At 50.2% G+C, this 27,135-nt stretch overlaps 1 protein-coding gene across 2 annotated transcripts; it reads right to left on the reverse strand.

Annotated features, from left to right (window-relative positions):
- Positions 1–920: 920 nt before the first annotated feature.
- Positions 921–25,261, reverse strand: BAG3 (BAG cochaperone 3). Of its 2 annotated transcripts, none has more exons than XM_084755806.1 (4): positions 24,782–25,261; positions 7,464–7,793; positions 5,550–5,951; positions 921–1,939 (listed from the first exon to the last, which is right to left on the reverse strand). In XM_084755806.1, exons 1-4 carry the CDS (start codon positions 24,965–24,967, stop codon positions 1,121–1,123), a joined length of 1,737 nt encoding a protein of 578 aa, XP_084611932.1. In that variant the 5' UTR covers positions 24,968–25,261; the 3' UTR covers positions 921–1,120. The 2 variants fall into 2 exon arrangements, with proteins under 2 accessions (XP_084611932.1, XP_084611931.1); XM_084755805.1 differs by having other exon boundaries at positions 921–1,942.
- Between the last annotated feature and the right edge of the window lie 1,874 nt (positions 25,262–27,135).

Below are 27,135 nucleotides of genomic sequence, written 5' to 3' on the forward strand. Positions count from 1 at the left end.
CTCCACACAGCACTTTGGCAGCAGTGGGAATAGGCTTCTTATTCTCTTATAAACCACCTCAGCGCCATGGTGATTCCTGAGACCAGCTGAGTAGAAATGCATTTGGCTGTTGGCAGGGTGACCTAAAGGGGCACGGCACAGCAAGCGTATTCCACTACCTAAGCCCACGGCCGAGGCCTCCCATGTTCCACATAAGCACTGCCATATAAACGCATCCATCATTTGACTATCATTTGTGTGTGTGTGTGTGTGCGCGCGCACGCGCGCGCTCGCACTTGCGCGCCCCCCCCCCCCCCCCCCGCGTGTGCGTGCGTGCATGCGTGTGTGCATACTGTGTGAAGAAGCCAAGGGGTCAACACAGGGGGCACCCTCAATTGCTCTCTACCTCATTTTTTGAGACAGGAGCTCTCTGGTTCAGCAAGACTGGCTGACTATAGTGAGTCGTAGGCATCCTGGTCTCTGCCTCCCCGGCACTGGGATGCCAGGCCTGTGGGGGCTACCTGTGCCCAACTTTTTATATGTAGGACCCTCACTTTACCCACTGAGCTACATTTCCAGCCCTGGAAAAACCTTCATCCTATCTGGCCACTCTTCAAATTTTTAGAAACCACACAAACACCATCTTGAGGATTATATAGTCACTTTATTTTCCTTTCCCCACCCCAAACGTACCATCAAAGCCATCCCAGCATGTACATATTCCTATGACTCCCTGCACATCTCACTCTAGAAACAGTTCTTTCAGTAACGAGATGAAGCTTGTCCCATCAGCATAGCAACGTGTCTCAAAAACAGGTTTCATGTTCCTGTAACCCTCTGCCTATCCCCCAAACCCCAAAACCCCTTCAGTCCAGAGCTACCGGAAGTGGCTGACTCACCGTACCCACGCACAGAAAGGGCCCCCCAAACAAGCAGAGGGGTTAGACTTCAGAAACAGGCAACTTCTTTATTTATACAGATTTAAGACTACAGAAGAAAAGCCCCCTTTGTTAGTGCCCAAGTTACTGCATACCAAGCGGCTACAGGTAACGAGAACCAACTGACTGCAAGTCCCACAGCGCATGCAACTTAAAACGTCTCTGCGGCACACTGCAAGTCCCAAGGCTCCGAGTGGAGGGCCCTAGGGAGCCACCGTGTTGCCAGCTGGGTCCGCCGTGCTGCTGGGATTTGGGGGTGCGGCTGCTTTGGCTTCTAGCTGTTGGCTTTCAGTTTGTGGGTCTTCGTTCTCGGGATCTTTCTTACCCTTGTCTGCTGCCACGGCTCCCATGCCCATGATTTCCTGCAGCGGCTGCTCCGACTCCAGGTTGCTGGGCTGCAGTTCATAGACTTGCACTTGACCGGGGACGTCAATTGCTTTCTGCTCGAGTTTTTCCAAGATGGTCTGAACCTTCCTGACGCCGTCTCTCCTGGCCTGACGCACATCAGCTCGTCCCTCCGGGTCTACGGAATCCAGGGCCAGTAGCTCTTTGGTCAAATACTCTTCGATCATCAGGTACTTTTTATCAGTCTTCTTGCCTTCAAAGTTGTCCACAGCCTGCTCCAGCCCTCGCACCTTCTCCAGGATGGCTTCCACTTTCAGCACACCTGGATGTTTCGGGAGGGCTTCGGCTTCCCCTGACTTGGGGGGTGCAGCGTCTGCAGGGGCAGGGCTCGGGGCAGCCTTCTGTTCCGGGGCAGCAGCTACATTCTTGGGGGAAGAAGGGACAGGTGAAGGGGCAGGGCTCGGAGAAGAACAAGGAATTGGGGCAGAGGCGACCTTCACTTCTACTTTCTCAGCAGGAGGAGGTGGCTTCTGGGAAACGGGCTTCGCGTCGGCCTCTTTGCGGATGACTTGAATGGGGATGTGTCCAGCAGGGAGATCCGGTCCAGCTGGGCCTGGCTTACTTTCTGGTTTGTTTTCAGGTTGGGTGACAGGTGGAGGCTCTCGATGGGTCATGGGCTGCTGAGAAAAGAGGACACTGACGTTTAATTAGCTGTCTAAAGCATTACTCTATAGCTAATAGTCAACAGCGAGAAAACTGGAAATAACTTTTTTATTGGCTGTGTGCAGGCGGGTCTCAGAGGACCACTTTCTAGCCTTCCACCTTTCCGTGGGCTCCAGGAACTGAACTCAGACCGGCAGGCTTGCAAAGCAAGTTCTTTATTCACATCGAGCCTAGAAAACGGTGTTCGTTAAAGATTTGTTTCTTTTTCTTTTTGCCCACCCGCCCATAAAAGATTTTTTAAAACGTATTTTTATTTCTGTATATGTGATCTGTATGCATGTCATGTGTCCATTACAAGACCGTTTTCAGGTTAGCCAATAGCCAAAATACAAACTGGGTGCTGATCATGTATGTGACTAAATTATTTGTGAAGCCTCCAATAACGGGCTGTTTCCTGGAGATGATAGTCTTGTGGGCAAGGAAAAGCAAGTGAAACAGCGTGCTGTCTGCTCAGTGGGGTTTGCTCAGGGCACTCTTTGAGTGTCTCCAACTCAGCCCTTAGTCAGAGACACTGCCTCTGGTCCTGCTGTTCCAAAGTCTCAGCTCACACAGGTGACCTTTCAAGGTGACTTACAAAAGCCTATTAGCTTCTGCTCAGACCAGTTTTATGTTTGCTTGTTTTGTCGTGCTTGTTTGTTTGTTTAAATAAGGAAGATGCTCAAAACAGTTAACCCTGGACCACTCAGCCCCGGCATATTGATGCTGTGCTGTGATACGCTTACACTGGTGTTTGGCTGCACAGCCCTTCTGGGGACTAGAGGTCATGGTAATATTTTAAAAGATGGACTGTGCTCCACATGGAAACCAAGTAGGGCTCTTGTAGCATCTACACAAATACCTGGACTCTAAAACCCTTGCATGCCCCAGTTCCAACAATGGGAGGAACTGTTACACAATATTTTCCCTCTCTCTCTCTCTCTCTCTCTCTCTCTCTCTCTCTCTCTCTCTCTCTCTCTCTCTCTCTGCGATCCGCCTGCCTCTGCCTCCCGAGTGCTAGGATTAAAGCAGTGCACCACCACTGCCTGGCTTGTTGCACAATTCTCACCCCAAGTAAAAGTATTAATTATACTTCAAAGTTCAGATAAGTTAAGTCCTTGAAAACCCTAAAAACAGCTCTTTGAACAAGATATAAACAAAAAGTTGACCAAGATTAAAGTCCACAGAGGTCACACCAGGAATGAATGCTCCCTCACTGACTCCGGAAAACATGGGGCAAAGCCTGAAGAAAATCCTCACTAGAAATGGGCGCTCTCTCCGGGGATTACTAAATCCAAGTATGGATCCTGCATGGCATGGCTGTCTCTCCCTGGCGAGCTCCTTTCCCACCACCAGCCCCCCCCCACTCGCCACGCCTCCACGCGGCCATCCCACTGTGGGTTTGGAAAGCAGTAGAAGGTTGTATAAGGATTAACCACTCAGGAAAGGATGTCTCGTACTCTTCAGAAATGTCAAGGTCACTGACAGAAGCATTGAGAGGCCTGGGAACAGTGCCAGAGACTAAAGAGAAGTGACGTCTAAAGTCAGTGTTGGCAATCCCAGATCAGATCCCCAAACTGGGACAGTGCTGGGAAGGAAAATCTGAAAGTGGACGGTATCCTGGCCGATGCTATTGGAAGAACATTACGTTTCCGGAATCCGGGCCATTCTGCTGTGGTTGCGATTCTTAGGAAAATCTTTGCTGAAGTATTCAGGAGCAAAAGGGCATGGCATTTGCAAGTAACTCTCATGCAGTTAAAATAAGTAGGTGATACAGAAAGAAGCAAGCATTAACAGGGGCGCAAGGGGGACACTGGGAAAGTAACTCAGTTGGTAGTGGTTGCCGAGTATGTAAAAAGCCTTGGGTTTGATACTAGCATCACAGGAACCCAACATCGTAGTACATCCTGTGATGCCGGCACTAGGGACACAGAAGCAGGAGGACCAGAAGTTCAAATACACAGCGGACATCCTCAGAGACACAGCAAGTGAGAGACAGTCTCAGCAAAGCCAAACAGCGAACACGGGTGAAAGGCACATGCGACTTCTTTGTATGAGTCTTATAGCTCTTCAGAAAGGTTGAAATTGTTTCCAAATAAACTACTGAGCTGGAGAGATGGCTCAGTAGTTAAGAGTACCGGCTACTCTTCCAGAGGTCCTGAGTTCAATTCCCAGTAACTACATGGTGGCTAACAACCATCTGTAAGGCATGAAGACAGGGCACTCACATATACATTTAAAAAAAAAAAAAAGCTAAAGACAGTGCATGGGAGAAGACCCAGCAGGCCAAACACCTGCTGCAAGCATGTGAGGACCAGCGTTTGGACCCCTAGGGCCCTAATAACATCTGGATGGATGTGGTGGCCCACCTGTAATCCCAGCACTCGGGAGGCAGAGGCAGGCAGATCACTGTGAGTTCGAGGCCAGCCTGGTCTACAAAGTGAGTCCAAGACAGCCAAGGCTACACAGAGAAACCCTGTCTCGGGGAAGAAAATAAAAGACATCCCCAAAACAAGCTAGCTAGCTGACTAGTTGCATTGGCAAGCTCTGGGCTCAAGTGAGCGACCTTGCCTCAATAGAAAAGGAAGACTCAAGTCAACCCATAAGCCTTCACAAGGATGTGCACATACATACACAAAATATGTATCACATACATGTATGCATGCACACCACACACATGCGAACACAAACAAAAAGATGAGGGTTATCTGTTTCAGGGACTCAGACAACCTCACTGTTTGGAGGGGAAAGGCGTTCCATGCTTGCTCGCAGAGAGACTTCAGTTTTAAAACTGCGATAAGGAACAAAATTGAGCTGCTCGTGTTACAGCCAGGCGTCCAAGGCCAATGAGTGTCCTGCCTCTAAGCTGCAGGCTGTTCAGTCTCAATGACATCTCTCCCCAGCTTCCACTAGGATGGCTTTCCACTACTGTCCACCAACGCACGAGGACCACATTTCCCCACTGTAAAGGGAGGGGACTGTCTCAGCCGTGGTTCCTGACTGTCAGGCTCAGAGCTTTAAGAGATAAGAGGGCCATTTGGTTTGCGCGTGACAATAAGTCACCGAACCGTAAGGAACTCATGGAAGGCGCGGAGAGAAATGAGCTGCCTTCAGGGAAGAGACTAGCTGAGCCAAGCCCTTGGAGGGCTGGAGGATAAGAGACTGCACTGGTATTTTATAGAACAGGTCTAGCCTGTGGAAACACCCAGAAGATTAAGAGAATGGCTTGTAGGAGAGACAGGGGAAACTACCTCTTAAACCGGAGCCCACACTGTGGCTGGAGTGTGAGTGGGGTCACGGGGAGACCAGGAAAGGGGTGGTGAGCACCAAGGGACATGGCCACAGGGGATGACAACACTGAGTGACAGCATTACCAAACTCTCTCCTCTCCCCCTAGAGCGGCTGCAACAGGAAGCAACCAGCCCCCGTCCCGCATTCTCATCAGGGACCAGCAAGTTCTAGAATTCTGCTTTGTCTCAGTTGTGCCCTTGCTGACTGGACAGGGCTGTGAGGGAGGAATCTCACGGCACCTGTAGAACTCCTCGGCCTGCGTCAGCCAGTCTCTATTTCTGTCGACCAACTCCATACCTGAGGTCTGTCAACCACGGTGTGCACGCGGATGGGTGACGGGGAGTGAACCGGTGTGCCGCTTCTGGCTGGAGAGCCTTCCCGGCTAGATGCCCCTCTGACCGGTGACCTGAATGGAGAGGCTGCCCGAAGCGGCCGGGGCTCCCAGTCATCCCCCTGGATCTTGTGGTACACAGGCTGGTGGGTCTGGTATTCACCCTGTTGAGCTGGGTAGTGGGTCTTCTGGGCTTGGTGGAAGGAGGGCTGGGCTGCCGGGCGGGTGATGGTTTGCTCATGGATCACGGGGATGGGTATGTAGCCCCGGGGGAGCTGGTGGCTACCCAGACCGCTCCTGCCAGAGGAGGGCAGGCTAGCCGAGGAGGACGAGGATGAGCAGTCAGAGGCAGCTGGAGACTGAGACCGCTGCAAGAGACAAAGGGCAAAGGCGTGGTGCCATGAATGACCCTCCAGTCCTGGCAGCGCGGCGCTCCAAATTTCCACCAGGCACTCTCGGCCAAGCACAGCTCATTTCCCAAAGCCCTCCAGCAATAAACATTTCCATTTCCGAAATGAGGGTAAGGGCCGTGCGTCCCTCTGTGCTGCCCAGGATGTGGTTCACCTGCCTAGCATGCATAAGGCTAGCCTGCTTGCCCACCTCACAGCCTTGCTTTGAGGATGAACTGAGTGCCTGCCACATGCCCTGGCAGGCAGCTGCGTGCACAGGAAGGGTGTGGTCCGCTGTGTTTGTTGTTACTGAATGTCTCCTTATTTCCTTTTAACCTCTTATTGGAGAGTTCAGTGGAGCATCTAGGAGTTACCTATGTCTGGCTGCAGGCCAGGGCCCTTTCTCTCTCTCTCTCTCTCTCTCTCTCTCTCTCTCTCTCTCTCTCTCTCTCTCTTCTTCTCGAAACAGGGTTTCTCTGTATAGCCTTGACTGTCCTGGACTCACACTGTAGACCAGGCTGGCCTCGAACTCACAACGATCTGCCTGCCTCTGCCTCCCGAGTGCTGGGATTAAAGGCGTGCGCCACCACCGCCCGGCTCCCTTTCTCTTCTCATCTACCCTCTGGTTGGTCATCTAGAAGGAGAAGAAGATGGCTCTCCAGGAGGCTCACTACCAGAGGCCTTGTTAGCTTAAATTTCCTGAGCTCTCTGACCGATGCGTCATTTTGATGCGCTCTGCAAAAGCACCACAGGTGTAGTAGGAAACGCATCTCCCAGGAAGGAGAGTGACCTCCAGTGTCCCCTTCACCCCAGGCTGGTGAAGATGAACAGATGCAGGAGTTCAGAAATAATCAGGACTCCCACGCAAGGAGGAAATGAGGTTTGATGCTCAAGAACATCGCCACTGGACCCCCCCTCCTCCTCCCGCCCCCCCCCCCCCGAGCTGCAGGAGGATGAAGGGGGTTGAGCTACTTAGGAACCCTACCAGGTCTACCGGCTGCAGTCTCAGCTCAGAAGCAAGGGAGCATTCACCAGTAATAAACCTCGCAGCGCAGAGCTTCAGGGCTCAGGTCTAAAGCCGCTGCCCTTCTGACTTGGCGCTGGAATCCCCTCCGTGGCACACTCTGAAGACAGAGATGCCGTCCTGACTTCCATCCCCAGCACAGGCCCAAATGGTTGATGTGTATCCGAAAGGCATAGCGAGAAGAACCCAGAGCTTGGGGACACTGAGCTAGGAGGCCGGGCAGCCGCGCCCAGGAGTACTGCCTCAGTCTACCTCTATGCATTTCCACCATGGAGCTACCATCTTGGCGCCAAGTCTTTTACTACAAAAACAAGCCATGGGATGCCCGGCAACCTAAAAAAACACAGGCGTAAGATTCGGGAGGCGGCGCGAGGCTGCCAAACTGCCTCTGCAACCACTGATGCTGCAGGCCGGGCCCTGAGCCCTGTAGACTGCCTGGTAGGGATGTGGCCCAGGCCTCTTCTTACCTCAGGTCCATGGGCAGCTGGGGGCTGAGCTGCTCCGGCTGCTGGTGCCTGTCCACACTGTTTATCCGGCTGGGTGGCTTCTGTCATGCCGCCACGCAAAGGAGACTGAGACCTCTGCGGAGCGGCCGTCGCGGCCTCGGTTCGAAACCGCTGCACCCCAGGCTGGGAGTAGGCGTGGAAAAGGTGTGGCTGCCGGTTTTCGGAGCCTTCGTGGAGGACAGGGATGGGAATGTAGCCTGGTCGGAGCTGGGGGTATATGGGGTGGCCTTCCCTAGCAGGCAGCAGCCTGGAGCCTTCACGGGCAGGGCCATTGGCAGAGGATGCAGTTTCCTAAAATAAAGGAGGCACAAAGATTGGTTAGAAACAGGACAGAAAGGCCCCTAGGGGGACGGCAGTGCTGCGGAGCTCTGATCTTCAGGAGGGACTTGGGCATCACAGTTCAGCCAGGCCCAGCTGACAACAGGGGGCCAGACCACTTTCCTGCCTCTGCTTTCTCCAGATGCTCAGAATCTACGGTGTCATCAACAGTTCAAAGACTTATGGGTCCTGGGAATGGTGGCGCATGCCCTTAATCTCAGGATTTAAGAGGTAGAAGGTGGCAGATCTCTGTGACTTTTGAGGCCATCCTAGTCTACAAGACGAGTTCCAGGCTGCTTAGCCAGGGCTGTATAATAAAAAACCCGTCTCAAGAGGTGCATCTGGAAGTCAGATTATCCATTTGAAGCATAAGAAAGGTCTGGGTTTCCCACAGTGGTGAGACAGGTTTCTTTCTGGGTGACAAGCGGTAAGGGCAGCAGATAGCAGGGAGCTGACCCTGCACATCCTCACAGGCCAAAGCCAGGTGACCCCAGGAAACTCAGCTCCAGCCACTGAATAGCAGCAAACTTCTCAGTTTCTGGTCAAGTGCGCACATCTCCCATCACCCAGTTTGTATCTGAGCCAAAGACAGAACTTGGAAATCTTTCTGGAGAAGGGTGTGTGTGTGTGGGTGTGTGTTGTGTGTATTGTGTTATCGTGTGTGCATGCATATGTGTGTGTTGTGTCATGTGTGTATGTGTGTGTGCGCGTGCGCATGCGCACTGTGTGTTTAAGGAGCTTGCTTCTTGGAAGTATTTTTAGAACAAGCTGCAAGAAAGGGTGATACACAGGAATGCAGAAATGGAGCAAGAGGAGAACAAAACCCGGGGCTTAATCGTGCCAGGCTTACAAGGCCAACTCACAGGAGTCTCCGCCTGGCTAAACTTTATAGCAAGGCTACTGGGCTTTCTCCTAGGCCCATCTCTGCATTTCCGTGTAAAATCCAGTTACTGCAGGAAGAACAGCTAAGCCGAGTCAACCAGAAGCCCCTCCTTCTTAGCCCACCACGGGATCCCTGAGCCAGTTCCCACCTCTGGTCCTCCCTAGTAGATGTCAAACACCCTCGGCTGTAAGCATCCTGTTAGGTCAGTTTGGTCGGAATCCCTGTGGCCTTTGATCAGCTGTCTCCTTTGAGGACTTTGCTATCCACACGTCCCACCCTGTGCTTTGTCTGTGCCCAACAGGGAGCTGAGCTCGTCTCTCCCCACAGCAATAGCGTGGTCTATCGAAGCGTTCCCTATAAACTTTTCCTTGCCATGCTCTTTCAAGGAAGTTCCATGGAACATTTGCCCCTTCGATACAGCTGTTAGAATTCTGCTTCGGTCTGCCTACCTGTGATGTCATTGCTTACCTGCCGTGGGGTCGTGATCCTGCCCTTGCACCCCCTTCTTCCTCTTCCTCTGTCTCTGTCTCACTCTCTCTCTGGGGTACCCCTCCCCCCTTTCCTTCTCCCCCAATGCTCACTTAATAAACCTCATATAACATTATATCTGCTGCCTGGTATCTCTAATTGCATTATCTTATTATCTTACTGCCTTATATATATATTAATTATAAAAAACAGTAAACCCTGTTTCAGCCGGGAGCAGTTGGGGGTCCTTCTAGTGTCTTCTCACAATGTTGTTCCTTTAGAGGCCTGGCTATTTTGGGACCCTTGAGAAGGCCAAGTTCCAGATGTACCTCAGGGAAGATCTTATTTCAGACACTGAGGCTGGCGAGCCACTCACTGGGCGATGACATCTCTCTCTCTAACCAGAAGCTGTGCAACTTCCTTCCCCAACTGTCTCCTGAGCAGGAGAGTCCTCCCACAGATGAGGGCAAGTGTGCTGTGTCACTTGGACATATCCAAATAGGTCAGTATTTAGGAGGGTATGCCTTCCTCAGCGAGGTAGGACTCCGAATGGCAAGCAAATGTCAAAAGCCCGGAAATCTGTGAGCTCGGGGTGCAATTTCTACAGCGGCAGAACTAGGCAAACGCTAAAGACACACGCTGAGGGTTGCCCTGCATTTTTTCAGTGAAAAGATGGTTAATTCCGCAATGCTTTATATTTATATACAGGTCTGGATGCCAGGTGGCTGGCCCTGGAAGGTGGCACGGGTTAGACTCACACGCTGCCTTCCCTCCTGCTGAGACCTTGCCCCGGGAGGGCCTCCACAATGCAGAAAAGGCAAGGGTGTCACTGTGTCCTTGGGGAGAGGGGCAGACAAGCACTTGGTACACTCTCAGATTAGAATACCCACGTGCTCAGGACATCAGCATTAGTTTAGCCTGCTTAACTCTCGGGTCACCCAAGAGCTGGGAGGAGATCCAGGCCTCACAGAGAGAGCCTAATTCTTGCCAGGAGGCACACACCATAGGGAACTGGCAAGGGACAACAAGGAATCCTGTTATAACATATTTTTCCAGGCAAAGCGTCTGTCTACTCTCGGGGATCAGGCAGCCTTCTTTCCAGTTGAAATCAGATTTTTGCATAGTCTTGTCATGTGTTTTTTTTGGGGGGGGGGGGACTTCCTGGGGCTTACTGTTTCTTCTGGCCAAGAACAGAACCTCCACTGCCTACCCCTTGGATCTAGGCACCTAGCAAGCCTGAGCTAGCCTGAGCTAGCCTCATCTACAACTTCCAGTGAACATCAAGGCAGCACTCAGGCCCCCTGGGGTCTTGTTGGTCATCAAACCAACAAGATATAACCAAGGAGTTTATAATACAAGTTAAAGTCCTGGGGGGTGTGACTCATTTGGAAGGCTGCTGGGCCAGCATGCAAGGAAATGCTTGGTTCAACCCTAAGCATCATATAAAACTAGGTTTGGGGTGCACTTCTATAACCCCAGCACTTGGGAGGTAGAGGCAGGAGGGTCACAAGTTCAAGGTTATCTTCAGCTACACATTGGATTTGAGGTCAGCCGGGGCTGCATAAGACCCTGGTTCAAAAACCAGACAAGTTAATGCACGAAAGAAACAGGAAACACTTTTACTGAAAAGCAGGGGTGGCTGAGGTATAAGGGGAATGTGGGGCTTTGCCACAGTGGAGGCTAGCCTAGCTAGGATCCAAGCTCATTTTTACCACCATTAGTTAACAGTGAATATGAGTAATTCCCTTACCCCTGTCCGTCTTCATTTCCTTTTCTATAAAAGAAAAGGGGCAAGGCCGGGCGGTGGTGGCACACACCTTTAATCCCAGCACTCGGGAGGCAGAGGCAGGTGGATTGCTATGAGTTCAAGGCCAGCCTGGTCTACAAAGTTAGTCCAGGACAGCCAGGGATACACAGAGAGACCCTGTCTCAGAAAAACAATAAATAAATAAATAAATAAATAAATAAATAAATAAATAAATAAAATAAAGGAAAGGGGCAACAAGCACCCTACAGAACTATGGTGAGATTGTTTGTGTCAGGGCTTCACATGTAGCCCAGGCTAGCCTCAAACTTCTGATCCTCTTGATTGAGCCACCAGGGTACAAGAATTATAGATGTGACTCCAGGCCTGGCTTTCTGATTATTATTATTTTTTTTTTAATTTAAAATATGTTTTAGTGTTTGTTTTCCTTGCGTGAATGTGTACCGTGTGTATTCAGTACCCTCAGAGGTCAGAAGAGAGCTCTGGATCCCCGGGACCGAAGATACAAACAGTTGTGGGCTGCTGTGCGCGTGTCGGAAGTCAGTCACTAGCCTCTGGAAGAGCAGCCATCTCTTCAGGCCTGAGGTTTTGGTTTTTTTGCTTTCTGGAGACAGGGTTGAATATGTGGGAGGCCTGAAGAGAGCATCAGATCCCCTGGAGCTGCAGTTACAGGCAGTTGTTGTAAGCTGCCCTACGTAGGTGCCAGGAACTGAATGTGGTTCCTCTGAAGAAAAAGCAGCCTGTAGTCCTAACTGCTGAGCAGTCTCTGCAGCCCTTGAGGTGACTGTATCATAAGACACACTTAAGATGGATTTGCAGAGGGCCGGAACAAATCAGAGTTCCCTCCCTGAAGAGACACAAGAGACTCCAAAGCAACAAAGGAAGCCAGAGTGAAGAACAAAGCTAACTTAAGATGACAGAAATCTGCATGGTCACCGATGAAAGTGGCTTGGAAAGTTCTGGAAGGAGCCTTGAGTTAATGAAAATAGTCTCTGGCCAGGCGTGGTGGTGCACGCCTTTAATCCCAGCACTCAGGAGGCAGAGGCAGGCGGATCGCTGTGAGTTCGAGGCCAGCCTGGTCTACAAAGTGAGTCCAGGACAGCCAAGGCTAACACAGAGAGACCCTTTCTCGAAAAACCAAAAAAAAAAAAAAAGTCTCTGTATCTGAGTGGTAATATATCTGGGGATATATACATACCCAACCAAACGCTACACTTTTCTGCAGGCCCCTTACTAGCCCCCCGCCTGTCACAGTTCACCCATCCCACCAGCCCTATGCTCCTCCTAGTCAGGCCTGATTGTGGGGGCTTTTCCTAGAGGCAGCCCCTATATCAAAGGCACTGAAGACCTTGCTTGCATCTTAGGCAGCTCGCCTGTGGTTTGCACTTCAGCTGAAAAAGCAAAGGGAGAGGAGGAAGCCCCCTCCAGCTCACCCAGGGACCTGGACAGGAGAGGCAGCACATGACCTGCATCTTTCCAGAAGGGTTAGGTCTGGGTCCAGGGAGGAAGGCACGTGGTAACCATGGTGATAACCACGAACAGATGCTAAGTTGTGGAAGAAGAGACTGGAGGTAGAGGGCTCTGAGCAGATACCTCAACAAAACAGCAGGAACCAAAAAAGGACATGTGACAGTATGGAAGAAAAGGAGAAACCAAGGCACGGCAAGACTTGCAGGAAGAAGTCAGAGATGGATGAGGAGTAAAAGCACGCAGGGCGGGGATGGGAGGAGGCCATGATGGGGAAGAGAAATGAACAGAGGTAGGAAGCCCTCCACGGCCGAAAGGACATGAGGAAAAGTGGGAGCCTCCACCAAGACTCTAGTCTTGAGCTTGGAGTCAACAAAAAAAATGGCACTGCTGGCCGGCCCCAGCTGATGCCATTTAGGCAAGCCTAGCTTGGGGCTGCTTTTCTGTCTGGTCCTGAGGTTCTTGGATCTGTGTGAATTAGTCACTGACATAGGTCATCTGACAGAAACCCATCATCCCCAAGGGTGCTGAGCCCAAGAAGTTCTCGGCTTCTCTGTTGGGTTTCGTTTGGAAAGAAATATTTTCGAAAGCCAACTGACTTCACAGAATAGGTTAGTAACACATTCACTTCAACAGTAATTTGAGCCATACATAGCAAGGTCTGCACTGGGGTGCCTTCCTTGGTCTTTGTGTGTGTGTGTGTGTGTGTGTGTGTGTGTGTGTGTGTGTGTGTGTGTGTGCACATGCACGCTCGTGCTCACATGTTCGTGAATGACCAAAAAAAAAAGTGTAAGACTTGTAATTTCTCTTGAGTACTATTTAAACTTTTCTCTTTAGTTGGCGCAGAGGTATTCTCAAGTTCCGCTCAGTGCAAAGGCGGCCTCTTGGTCACAGCAGAGCACGTTTCAGGTTACCCTCACCACGTCTACCATCCTGCCTGCAATGAGGACCCAGGAGTCTTCTCCACCTGGGTTGGGGGAATTGGTGCTGTGTCATCACACAACAAGGACCGGGCACAAGCCAGTCAGTCACCAAGCAGAAGCCTGTGAGCCCCCCCATCCCCCCACCCCCGTTCCTGGTCACCTCCCTGTAGCCCAGGGAGTTAGCCTTATCTTTGGCTGAAGACAGAGATACAAAACCTAATTACAGAATGAGGGCCTCAGGGTCTGACTTCCACTTCTTATCTGACTACATTAGCTTATAAACAAATGTGTTAATTTTACCGGTGTTTGCATAGCACATTAAAATCCTGAGGCTATCCGAGGGCACCAAACAACTCCATGAGATGGCTGGAATACAAATCAGGAAGGAAAAAAAAAAAAGAATACTACTAAGTGAGCCAAAATGTGCCCTTTTGGGCACAAGACTTTATTATTAGAGAAAGCCGGAAGACAGGCTGAGCTAGGGGAGTGTTGGGTTTCTCTACACGTCTGCAATAAGTGAAAAATTACTGACAAGAAGACTGCACTTGGCCTGCCCACCCCTGCCCCACTCATGTGGTACATGGGCAGCCCACACATCCTCCTTAGACCCTGGTTTTTCTTAGCTATAAAATTCAGAGGTGGCCCAATATTCTACAAAGTATTAGTTCTCAGACTGTAGGAAACAATGGAGCACCCAGGGGGAACACACACACACATGTATGTATGTATGTATGTATGTATGTATGTATACATACGCGCGCGCGCGTGTGTGTGTGTGTGTGTGTGTGTGTGTGTGTGTGTGTGTGTGTAAACATGATGAAGGCTTTATGTCCATCCCAAACAAGCCTTATTCAACTGGGGGGAGAGGCCTAGGGAATTGGTATGATGAAGTAAGTATACCTTAGGTTATGCCCCAGAACTCATTGTACCCCAACGTTTTATATCCCAAATTAAGACAAGGTCGAGGCCTGCCCCCAGCCTCATATCTTGGAAATAGGGAGGAGAGAGGAGCTCTTGGGTACATGCTCAGCAGACCATTAGCTGGCGTTCTCATTATCACAGGACAGCATGAAGAGACGGTTCCCTATACACTGAGCAGGTGGCTCTCAGAATCCTAGAAATGGGCCCCAATCCTGACTCTTAATAAAGTGGGCTTGATGCCTACAAACCACAGCTCCCGTTACTGTGGTGACAGCAGCAATGGCGGCAACAAATGCTCCTGACTCGCGCCCTGGAGTTTTAAGTAGAACACCAATTCTATTAACTGGGTTTTTAGGCCAGAAGAGCTCTCACCCAGGTCAGCTGTTGAGGTTTACTAACAATACTTCAAAACATCTAACACCAACGAGAAAGGCAGAGGCTTGAAAGAGAGACTGTGGAACTCCCAGTGCAGCGGGGACCTGGGCAGAAACGAGGCAGCTTGTGGCTCGTCTCCATCAGGCAGGGGACATGCGACAAAACTTTCACCTCTGCAGACACCTGAGCTTCAATGACACATCACACAGCCTTTTGTTTGGTCCAATAGGTCACATGAATTACTTATTATCAATGTGATACATAAGCAGTCACGGATGCCCACAGCCAGGCTCAAAATTCTTAGTCCTCCCTGACTTGTTACATTGGCCTTCTACTGTTTCTGGAAGGCTTGAGAGATTCTCAGCAAATTCAGTGTAAGAAGCCAGACCCACACGCCACTCAGTCCCTTCTGAAGAGACGGACGGCTCAGGGCTTAGAGTGCCAGCACCGACATTGTGTGTAACTCCAGCTCCAAGGGATCCAAAGTCTTCCTGTGGCCCCTGCAAGAGACTGTACTCACATGCATAAACCTACGCAAGCAACACATACATAGTTAAAAAAAATTATGAACAAATCTTAAAAAAAAAAAAAAAAAAAGACAGGTCTGTGTTGGCCACAAAATTGAGTCACAGGTCACCATGAGTCACAAGTGATCACAGGCCTGCTCTCCTATGCCAGTTATTCAAATAAAAACATTTTTATCCTAGGACTATTGTAATGCTAGTCTTTGCAGCTGTGTCCAAATAAACAGGAACCAGTGGGCAGGAGCCCTGGCTTGTAAGCTGCCATCCTGGCTTTCACTCTTTCCCTGCTGCTCATCATCAACCTCGGACAGAATTTGCCTCAACGGTCTCAGCTTCCCAGGCATAAAAATTCCCTTTCCTGCCACGGGGTGGGTGGGGGGTGGGTGGGTGGGGGGTGGGGGGCCTCACGGGTTTTGTTGTTGTTTTGTTTTAAATAGGTTCTCACATAGTTCAGTTGGGCTTTGCACTTGCTATGTACCTGACAATGGTCTTGAACTTGTGATCCTCCTGCCTCTTATCTCCCAAGCATAAGGATTACAGGCATACGCCACTTCCACTGTTTTGAAAGACGTAAGTGAAACAGGGCATGAGAAAGTCTTTGTGAGCACCGAGCTACTCCCTGCCCTACACAGACATGTGCCTTCATCCCAGTGACTGATGGACCAAGAGGCTGGGCCTATCATTGCAAAACACAGTTCCCTGGTGGCTCTTACCAGATTGGTAAGGAGTCTGTTAGAGTTGGAAGCCCTTTCTTTCTCGTCTCCGTCTTAAGTGTTGGCATATAAACAGCTTCACAAACCTGCCTCCAGGCTGCTTGGCGCCCTCTGATGTCATCACCTGCCGCCGCCGCCCCCAGGGGCACAGGATATGAAAGGACAAAACCACCTTGTTGCGTGTTCATTCTCTCTCTCTCTCATTCTCTCTCTCTGCCTGTCTCTCTGTCTCTCCTCCTGGGGCATCCCTTCCCCTCTCCCCTCTCCTCTAAATAAATCTCTCCATATTTATACTGGCCATGTGCCATCTCATTTTTAATCATAACATTAAGAGACTAGTTAGCAAGAATGCCACTGTCTATACCGAGAACTAACCTGGAAGAAAACAGGACCAAATTAGTACCCTAAAAGCCTGAGCACGTACATGCATGGAATGAAGCTCCCTCACACATCCAGAGATGGAGGCGGAGGAAAGCCAGGCCAGGGTAGGCAAAGAGCATCTGCTGGCATCGCCTTAACATCCTCACCGCATCCCTCAGAGAAGCCCACACACAGTCTGGGACGAATAACCAGCAGCAGCTGCTGGGTATTTCCCAGGCTGGAGGGAGTGCTGGGGACCCATCACTACCACCCACAACCCCCACCCTTCCCCACCCACCCCCCACCCGGCCTCCCAGCTTTCCCAAGCCCCAGCACCCTCCTCTGGTATTCGGCCTGACTGATACATTGGGATGGAGCTCGCATCACAGGGGAGCTGGCACGCTCCTACGTGGAGAAGCCCAGCCAAGAAACACTGGGCTCCTAAACTCACAACTTGGGGGGGGGGCAGAAAATCAAGTACCTGCTTCCTCTTAGCAAAAAGAAAGGCTGCTTGCTTTAATCAATGCAGATGGAAAAGTACCTGAATCTCCACTCTGGGCAGCAAAACTGATCAGAAGAGATGGGGTGGGAGGTGGGGGCTCCTTTTTGCCTGGGGCATTTCCACAGTCCTCCCAAGGTCTTGTTCCAGACAAAAGGTAAACTCGATGTTGTGGTGTCCCCGGCCCCCCCCCAGCCTGCCCCCCACCCCCACCCTCGGCCTCCACCATCAAGCGGGCTCCAGGTTCTGCCTGGCATTGCTCTCAAGACTGCAGAGACAACTGAGGGACAACCTCTTCTCCAAGCAATGAGTGCTAAGTGATGAAGAGTTCCACGCAGCACAATGTAGTGTCCCCTCCCCTTGTCTGTCCCTGGTATAAACCAACAAGTCTATCTCTAGAGCAAAGGGGCCTGATGGAGGCTCTGGAAAGTCCAGCACTTTCATCTGACACCCCCTACCGTGTTTCCAAGTTACTGAGTACGTGAACACAACCCTCCCGGGGCCCAGGAAGCCCGGGTCAGGGTTCTGAGGCCATCTGGACACCAGCCAAGGGTGAATCAGTAAAATTTGGGGCAAGCTTGTGAGGAGCAAGACTTCAGGCCTATCTGTTGTCGTCTGAAAGACACTGCTATAGGGGAGGGTCAGCTGGACGTCTGTCTACCAAGACTGCCCCACTTCACGGCACACATTTCCAGGAACAGATACATGGGCTTCGTTTCAAGCTTTGAACAAAGCACCCTCCAGGCACTGTCTCCTTGAATTCCGTCAACCTGGTTAAGGGTGGTGCTTGCTGTGCCCACTTAAAAAAACAAAAAACAAACAAACAAACAAACAAAAACCAGGCCTAATGGAGGGTGTGCAATTTGCTTAAGGTCTCCAGAACCCATTTTTGTCTGGTGATAAGGCAGGACACATAACTCTTTCCCTGCCACTTGCCTGCCACTCCTGGATGCTGTGTGTTGACATTTGTGTGACCTCTCTCCAAACCCTTCATCTTCCCCAGGCCAAAAAAAAAAACCCACAAGAGGAAAAGCATCTCATTTCTCCCAGGCGAGGCTCAGACCTGAAACAGTTTGGGTGTTCTCCAAGTCAGGCAGAGAGCGACAGCCCTGTGCTGAGTCACCGGCCCAGCCAAGGCAGGACCAGCAAGCAAAGACTTTTTGGCTTCATTCTGAGTCACCCTGGCTCAAAGACTTCACCATTACCAGGCACGGGGGTGCTATGGAGGGAGACACCCCAGCTGCACCTTACAGATGGGGGGGTCTTGCTTGGATGCAAACAGCCTGGTGACCTAACCCGGAAGACTAAGCCATACACCAAGGCCTTTCCTTCCACACACTCAGCTGCTTTTCAATTCTCCCACCATTTGGCTTTTAACTATGCATTCCTTCCTTATTCTTTCATTATCCAAGAAAAAAAAATTGTGAATAACTGAGAGAAAAGCCCCTACGCTCACTACTTTGGTGGATACTAAAGGAGTTCCTTTGGAACTGGAAGACCTGTTTCCTAAGAAATGCTAAGGAATTTTCCATAGGAAGTCTCAGATCGAAGGGCACAGCCCTGTGCAGGAAACTCCGGGAAACAGACAAGTTTACAGGCTTCCTCGGAGGCAGACAGGGAGCAATCTGCGGTTCTAGGTGATTCTGGATAGACAGTGAAGAATCTATATTCTATATACGGTGTCTGATCTTATTGCCAGCCACAAGAAAAAGATAATTAGACTCCTTTGCCAGGCTACCACTGCTGTGGGCACAGCTCCGGATCTGCAGCGTCTGGCTCCCATGGGCTCCCAGCCCCTCCCTACAAGACTTGATGAAGATGCTGCGTCAGTGATGGGAACAAAACAGCTTCTCCCAACCAGTTAAGGATGGACTGACTCAGGGAGTCAGCACAGGTCTCTGAACAGAAAGGGCCATTTAGAAAGTGACTAAAGGGACAAGCTTCTGAGGGATATCTGGGAGCCCAGCAACGACACGGCTGTGCTGAGGGATTGCCAAAGGGTTTCTTTTCTTTTCTTTTTACTTTTTATTTCATGTGCATTGGTGTTTTGCCTGCATTTATGTCTGTGTGAGGGTGTCAGATCTTGGAGTTATAGACAGTTGTGAGCTGCCATGTGGGTGCTGGGAATTGAACCCTGGTCCTTTGGAAGAGCAGTCAGTGCTCTTAACCACTGAGCCATCTCTCCAGCCCATGCCAAAGGGTTTCTTAAGACACACTTTGTGTTTATACTCCATTAAGGCATTGTCCTGCGCCTACAGATTCTGCTAGGCTGAGAAGGAACAGACTCTGCCTGGAACTCTCAATGGAGTTGTGAGCCAAAAAGGTCAAGCAAGGGAGCCCACCATTTAGAAAAGAGATGCAGATGAGAGCAGTGTGGAGTCTATCTAAGGCCAGGGCAGCCCGCTTCCGGTCTGAGAGGTGAGGCAAGTAAATATGCCTGACACTTCTACAGGACTAGGGCAGGAATGTCAGGCCAGCCTTTCTTGGAGCCATAGGCAGGTACAACCCTCTGCGTCATGGAATAGTTTCCACCTCAGAGAGTTGGCTGGAGTATTTAAAGAGACAAGGTTTTTTTTTAAAAGCACACATCCATATCTGGCGCACACACATACACATAGACACACACACATACACACACACACACACACACACACACACACACACACGCGTGTGCCAGATGACAAACAGAGTTCAGCTTCTGTATGTGCAAAGTGAGGAGATCTGATGGCTGGCTAGGAGCCTTTGAGGTCTAAGGCAGCAGTAGATTTATGTGTGAGGCAAGGAGAGGGGGCTGCCGAACAGCATAGCCAGGGCTAACGAGGGTTCTCATCAGTGCCTGTCCATGCTGAAGAGCCTCTAAGGCTCCTGAGAAGCAAGCCCTGTGTTCAGCTCTCTCAGCTTTGCCACACAAGGCCTCTTATATATTTAAGACCACACTAAAGCACAAAAAAGAAAAAAAAAAGAATAGATCTGAATTACATACGGTTTTCCTAATTTGGGTGGAAGATACCAGAACAAAAATGTTAAATGTCGACAAACAGAAATAAACACTTGGTGTGGTTTATATAAGGAAACCATGTGCCGTTCCAGAAACAGGGATGGCGCTAATCAAACCTCACGGGTGGTATGAGCCTTTCTGACTCACCACCAGCCCCAATGGCATCCAACAGTTGAAGCTCTCTCCAGCCTGGCTAACGTCAAATGCTACCACAGTTCTCCTGCGTACGTTCTCTACCCTCATAAAGGGCAAATCTAGTCCACAAAACGAGGGGCAAATTGTGGCCTGGGCGGTGTGCAAGCCAAACACACAGGCTGCTCTTTAGAGGGAAAAGAAAAAGACGGTCTTGGGTGAACACCCTTCTGAGGCGCGTGGCTGTGCTCCCGATCCACTCCCACCAAACCGCTTTCCAGCCCTGACTGTGGCTTGCTGGAAAGGCCAGGGTGAGGGGAAGAGACACTCATTTCCTGACTCTGCTAAGAGGCGCAGTGGCCAGCGATCGATAGGGGAAGAGCAAAATGACCTCATCTTTAAGAGAACGAGCAGGAGGCTCTCCCGAGCCTGAAGCAGAGCAAATGGGTCTTTCCACTTCAATCATAACTCCAAACCGGTTCCAATTTCCTGTGAAAGGACGTTTCTCCCTCTCACAGAACTAAGTACAATCTGCCTAAGTGGCTGTGCGATGCTGGCAGACAGACAGATGGGAAGCAAGGCCCTGGGGCCTGGGGTGGAGGGTGGTCTCCTCAACACTGTCACCCTGCCACTGTGCACAAGGGTAGCCAGGCTCCGTAGGCACACCACACCCAGAAGTCACCCCCTAGCAGTCAAGCGCTGGGGGAGTGTTGGCAGGCCAGATGTAAAGCAGGTAGCGCCCCTGGTGCCAAATGGAATCAGGGGCCTGTGGCTTTCTTTCCCCCTCCCCCCCCACTACCCCCCAGACTCAAAATCGCCAGGAAGCCCTCTGAACTTACTTATTTCTGGGTCCCCTTCTGGGCAACTTGATTCAACATGGGGTAGGAGTAGGTTGGGTCAAGTAACTACAATGTGTATTTTTTTCTCATTTATTATTGTTATTTTATGTGGAAGTCTGTCTCTCTCTCTCTCTCTCTCTCTCTCTCTCTCTCTCTCTCTCTATATATATATATATATATATATATATATATATATATATATATATATATCTGTGCATCAGAGTCCCTGGAACTGGAGCGCGAGCCGCCTGATGTGGGTGCTGGGAAACGAGCCCAGGTCCTCTTGCAAGAGCAGCAAGTGCAACTCACTGCTGAGCCACCTCTCCAGCCGCTCGGTGTATGTTCTAAAATGCTCTCCTGAAGGGCATTCGAGTTGGCTTACTGGGTAAAGGCACCACCTTTTGCCAAGACTGAAGCCCTAGTTCCATCCAAAAATCCACGTGGTAGGCATTCCTACCAAGGTCGCTCCTGCCTATACACCATGACGCGTGTGCTGCACAAACACAAAATTAAACTGAATTTACAAAACCAAACCAAAACTCTGGAGACTGCCAGGATGATTCTCCACGCCCACAGAGGCGAACGGCCTAGCCAGCCAAGTAAGGGACCAGCATTCTAGGCGACCTGGCTTCTGTTTAGTCATCAGGGAGAGATGCTGGGGACAGGTGCCAAGGAATCATGCACCTCCAGGCTCCAAAGGGGACACTAACCTCTCTACAGAAGGGACCTCCCTGATTGGTGGACAGGCCGTGTGTGCAGAAAAAAAAACAAGATGGAGGCCTAGTGTGGCGTCTCACGAAGGTGTCTTGCATGAGGACATCGTCGCCTCCCACTGCAACAGGCCAAGGGACACCGAGGGTCCCTTGTTCATTGTGAAAACGTGGGTAGGAGTTACTATAACCACTTCAGAGAAAACAAAAGTCAACCCCAAGAAGACAATGTTTAAGACGGGTTCTTTCTACGAAGGACTTAATCTTTTTTTAATTAATTAATTAATTTATTTATTTATTTTGAAGGACTTAGTCTTTACCAGCTCTGTCTGTTAGCACCCAATGCCCTCTCACATCTCTGGCTGAGTGAAGGGATCTTTATTGACTGACAGCATCTCCTAGCCAAGGTGGGGGTGGTCTTTTCGCTCCTCCCACACAGGCCTTCCTCTTTCTCCTTACGCTTAAAAAAAAAACCATTCCAGGGGCTAGAGAGATGGCTCCCCAGCTAAGGATGCTTTCTGTTCTCCAAAATGACCTCCTGAGTTCGATCCCCAACATTCATAAGATGGCTCACAATCACCTAGAACTTCAGCTCCAGGGAATGCAACACCCTTTTGGTCCCTAAGGGCACCCATACACCTGGGCATACATATATACATAAAAATAAAGAAACCTAACCCACGCTCAGGCTCAAGGCAAGCACAGCCTGAAGGGTTTGGCTCCTCCGACCAATGCTCATTTTTTCCTTGTGCTTGGTACCACGCTGGCAAGTCTACCTCAAGCACTTACTCTGGTAAAGGAAGCCCGTCTCCTGGGTTAGTCACAACCCACCATCAAAATCCAGGCTAGGTGTAGCACAGAGGTCAGCGTGTTTCAGTTTCAGGGAGACTCGAGCCACTTCCAAAGCCTACACATGCACGCACGTGCACACACACACAGACACACAGACACACAGACACACACACGGCCTCTTCTAACTCGCAGCCCCCCCTTGGCCCTCCCACTGCTGCTGGTGCAAGGTGGGTGACCTTCAGAAACACATGTGAATTCTCCACATTCCCTTATACCAAAGGGAACGACACTGTTAGGGACCTTTCAAGTTTAAAATTATAATGGTGAAATGTTCAATTTTTTTCCCCAAGCACCAAGACATCTGATTTAGTATTTTGCACTCTCTGTTCGGTAAGAACAATGTTGACTCTTTTTGTTTTTGTTTCTTTTCTTTTCTTTTTTTTCTTTTTTCTTTTTTTTTAAGTCTCACACAGATTTACAAAATCCCAGTCTAAAGCATCTACCTAATGGCTACAGGAAGATCCCAGTGTGCTGACCAAGTACCAGCAAGTACATGCTCAGACATAATCTTCACTCCCAACGAGGGTGCCAACAGCCTGAGAGTGGGCCTATAGCTGCCGGAAGGAAGTCTCAAACTACAGTTGTATACCACACGGTAGGGCTTCTACTTCCCACAGTCCCCTATAACGCATGGGACAGACACACACACAATTATGCCCACCCCAAATTACAGCCTCTTGTCCTAATAATTTCCAGGAATAAATATACAATTAATTCCTTGTAAATGTGCATGCCCAGTGAGCACTGGCTCACTGCTGGATACAAGATGTGGCAATAGTTGTAAGGAAAAAGAGTTTGTCTGGTATTTTCAAGGCCCTGGGTTCAATCTCCAGCACCGTGTGCAAAAAAAAAAAGTAGAATTTCTACAATAATGATTTATAAAATATTTTTAATTTGGTGGGTTTCTGAAAATTCCAAATAACAGACCAGCATTTTAATGTTTTTATTTTTATTTTTTCCAGACAGCAGTAAGTTAGAGTTGTTCTTCTTCTTCATTTGTTTGTTTGTTTGTTTGAGGCAAGGTTTCTCTGTAGACCAGGCTGGCCTATAACTCAGAGATCTGCCTGCCTCTGCCTCCCCGTGCTGGGATTAAAGGTCTATGTACCACCATGCCAGGCCTAGGTGAGTCTTTTTTAAAGTGTACTTATTTTACTAAATTTTTAATTTTGAAAAGAACAAACATACATAAATTATTACTGATCAATATGCTAAGTATGACTTTTGTTAATTTTATTTTAAAAGATCCTACCTAGCCAGGCAGTGGTGGGGAATGCCTTTAATCCCAGTATTGGGGAGGCAGGGACAGTAGTATTTCTGTGAATTTGAGGCCAGCCCCGTCTACAGAGTGAGTCCAGGACAGCCAAGGCTACACAGAGAGACCCTGTCTCAAAAACCAAGGGAGGGGGAGGGGAAGATCCTACTTAGATTTTAAGCTCTTCGTTCAAAATTTAATTGATTGGTTTTTGTTTTGTTTTGGCTTGGTTTTTTTTTTAAAAGACAGGATCTTATTTTGCAATACAGGCTGCCTTCATTCCAAATTTAATTACTTACTAGTTTTTGGGGCAGACTCTGGTTATGTAGTCCATGCTAGCTTTGAACTTAAGATCCTCCCACCTCAGGCTCCTGGGTGCTGGGATGACAGGCCTGAACCACACCAGGCTTCGTTCCAAATTGTATTTTCAAATTTTCTTGCTCTTGACACTAAAGTACGCATGCCAGCATATACGTGAACGAAGCGTACACCTGCTGTGTTCAGAAGACTCCTCAGCTATTTCTGGCAATAAACTTCCAGTATTTTAACACAACCATAACAAGGAAGAATTACGCAGTTAAAAATATATTCTTCTTTTCTCCAGTGTGAGGTAATGTCTTAAGGCAATGGCTAAGTAAGTATGCGAGACAGTTCGGAAACTGTCAGAAAGAGTGTCTTTAAAAAAAAAAAAGTAACATCAGACTACCCTCCAACTGAAAGCAGTTTCAATCAATAATCAAGTTTAGTTTTAAATACGGGGTGGGGAATAACTTATTTACTTAAGCTTCCTGAGTCACTCCACCCCTAAGATCCAGCAAAGTCAAGATTACCCTCAACTAAGTTCGAAACTAGAAGGTGAAATCGCCAAAAGGATTCCACTCAGTATGGAGCCCTGCAGCCCTGGCCATGCGCCACCAGCACTGGACGGAGCGCAGGGTCTCAGCACGTAAGACGCGGGACAGAGAGGTGGCGGCCCGGCCTGGCCTGGGCCTCGGCGGCTCACCAAGCCGGTCGCCCCTCCCGGCACCCGGCGCGCCGCTGCTCCGGCCGCCCGCCCTTCGCCCTTCGCCAAAAGCTGTTGAAAACCACCCGAAGTCACCGCGCGGGTCGCACCCCGCTAGCTCCCCTCCAAGGCCACCCCTCCCAAAGTTCCCCGGGGCCCGACGCCTGTCCGGGGCGGAGACGGGAAGGGACTGTCCTGGAGCTGCAGGGCGCAGGGTGGGGTGGCTCGCACAGCCCAGGCCCTTCACCGTCGAGGTGGGACGGCTAGCCCGACTCACCTTGGGGCCCGCAGGCGGCACACGCGGGTCGTTCCACGTCGTGGTGCGGCTGTTGTGGTCCACGAAGAAGGGCCAGCCGGTCTGCGGGTCGATTTTGATCTCCCAGCCCGGGGGCAGGGGGTCTCGGTCGCCGGCTCCATTGCCGGACGCCATCTGCATCACGGGTGACTGGGTGGCGGCGCTCATGCTGGGTTGGGGTCCGCCCGGGGCGCGGAGCTAGGGCGCGGGTCACGAGGTCGTGGAGTGCAGGCACCTCTGCGTAGTCGATGTGTCCGGGAAGCCGGCGCCGGGCACCTTTATGAATTAAAGGACTGGGTGACGTGGCCGAAGAGGGGTGGAAGTGTCTGGAAATAGCCTCCTCGCTGCCAAAGGGGAAGGAGGAGATAAAGGGAAGGCAGCAACTGGCCGGCTAGAAACTTCTGGTCCCATCCAGAGAACTTGGCGGCCGCCGTGGGTTGGATGCGGAGCTCCGCCCTGAGTCATCGGCTATAATCGCGGCAGGGCGGGACCGTAGGCGGGATCGGAGGCGGGGATTTGTCACCCTCCCCTTCTCCTCCTTGTCTTTTCCCGCTGTCCCTCCCTGCAGCTGTCCTGTGTGCGTCCCGGGGCCTGTGCGTCCCGCGTTGGCTGGAAGCGCATAGGCGTCCTGGTGCGCCCAGGCTGGTTTCGGTCTCCGGACTCCCGGTAACTCCTTCGTGCCTCGTGGAGTGTCCCGGAGCTGGCAGTCCGAGGGCCCGGTGCCTGTGGCCCAGCATCTGTGTGAGGATTAAATCATCTTTAAGCTCGGAAAGTCTCTTTTGCCCCAACGCCCAAGTAGGCTAATACTGAGGGACACTGGCGTCCTGTAGTGACGTTTTAATAACTTTCTCTCAAGGGCTTTAGGATTTCTCTCGGGGAGTTCTGGAATGCTGATTTGACTTCAAAACAACAACAACAACAACAACAACAACAACAACAACAACAACAACAAAAGTGCTGTGGAAACTCACCTGCCTGCTTTGGAAAACTGAAGAGCAAAGGAATAAAGTGATGGCCTTAACTAGTATAGACACTTTCACCCTGACTAGCCTTAAAGCTTATATTCTCCAGGATTTGGAGTGGGTTTGTTGTTGTTTGCTTGTTTTTGTTTTTAATGGTAAAGGTGGACTCTGATTTGGAAAATAAGGATCAAGCCAAACCCTACAGTTTTGTTTGCTTAAATGGCACCAGACCCCTAACCCGTTGCCCTCCTAGTTCCCAGTGCACTCCAGAGAGAATGCTCCCGGGATCCAACTCGGGTTCTTAGGCGTGCAGACTCATTCCCTTACTCCAGAAACACGAAGTAAACTGGGCCCTAAGCCGGGCAAGGTGGCACACGCCTTTGATCCCAGCACTCTGGAGGCAGAGGCAGACAATTCACTGTGAGTTTGAAGCCAGCCTGATCTACAAAGCAAGTCCAGGACAGCCAAGGCTACACAGAGAGACCTTGTCTCGAAAAAACAAAAACAATAAAACAGAAACACAAAAACTAATACTGAGCCCAACTTCCCAACTCAGATTCAGAGAATGTTCTGGAACCTTCAGAAATCCCACTCTGGCCTCCTCCATCCCCCACCCCCAATTTTTATTCTGTAGCAAATACTAGAGGGTGCTGCCAGGCATTTCCAGTGAGCCGATTTTTTTTCCCCAAAGTTCTTCCCACTTTTGAAGTTCCAAAGCCTCAGTATAAGTACTAACATACCTAGTCTTCAGGGACTGACTCCTGTCACCAAATACACCTGCGACTAACGTGTAGGCCCAAATGTGGGTGTGTTAAATTAATCATACGATGATCACATTGTAAGGCCTGGACTCTTAGATTCACTGGTACATGGCTGGGTCTTGAGTCCATCTTCAATAAAGGAATAAAGACTGATGCTTGTTGAAGAGTGAATACAAAGTGTTTTGGTTTTTGAGACAGGGTTTTTTGTGTAGCCCTGGCTGTCCTAGAACTAGCTATTATTGTAGACCAGGCTGACCTTGGATTCACAGAGATCCACCTGTCTGCCACATGTCTGAGCTGGAATCAAAGACACGAGCCACCACCTCCCAGATGTGATTTTCTTTTCTTCCCCTCCCCCGCCCCCCCCAGACAGGGTTTCCCTGTGTAGCCTTGACTGTCCTGGACTCACTTTGTAGTCCAGGCTGGCCTCGAACTCACAGCGATCCACCTGCCTCTGCCTCCCGAGTGCTGGGATTAAAGGCATGTGCTACCACGCCCGGCTTGTGATTTTATTTTATTTTATTTTATTTATTTATTTATTTATTTATTTATTTTATAAAGACATGGTCTATCTATGTAGCCTTGGCTGCCATTTAACTCAGTGTCTGACCAG

Source organism: Acomys minous, assembly GCF_964271855.1.
Source record: "Acomys minous genome assembly, chromosome: 2".
NCBI classification, from domain to species: domain Eukaryota; kingdom Metazoa; phylum Chordata; class Mammalia; order Rodentia; family Muridae; genus Acomys; species Acomys minous.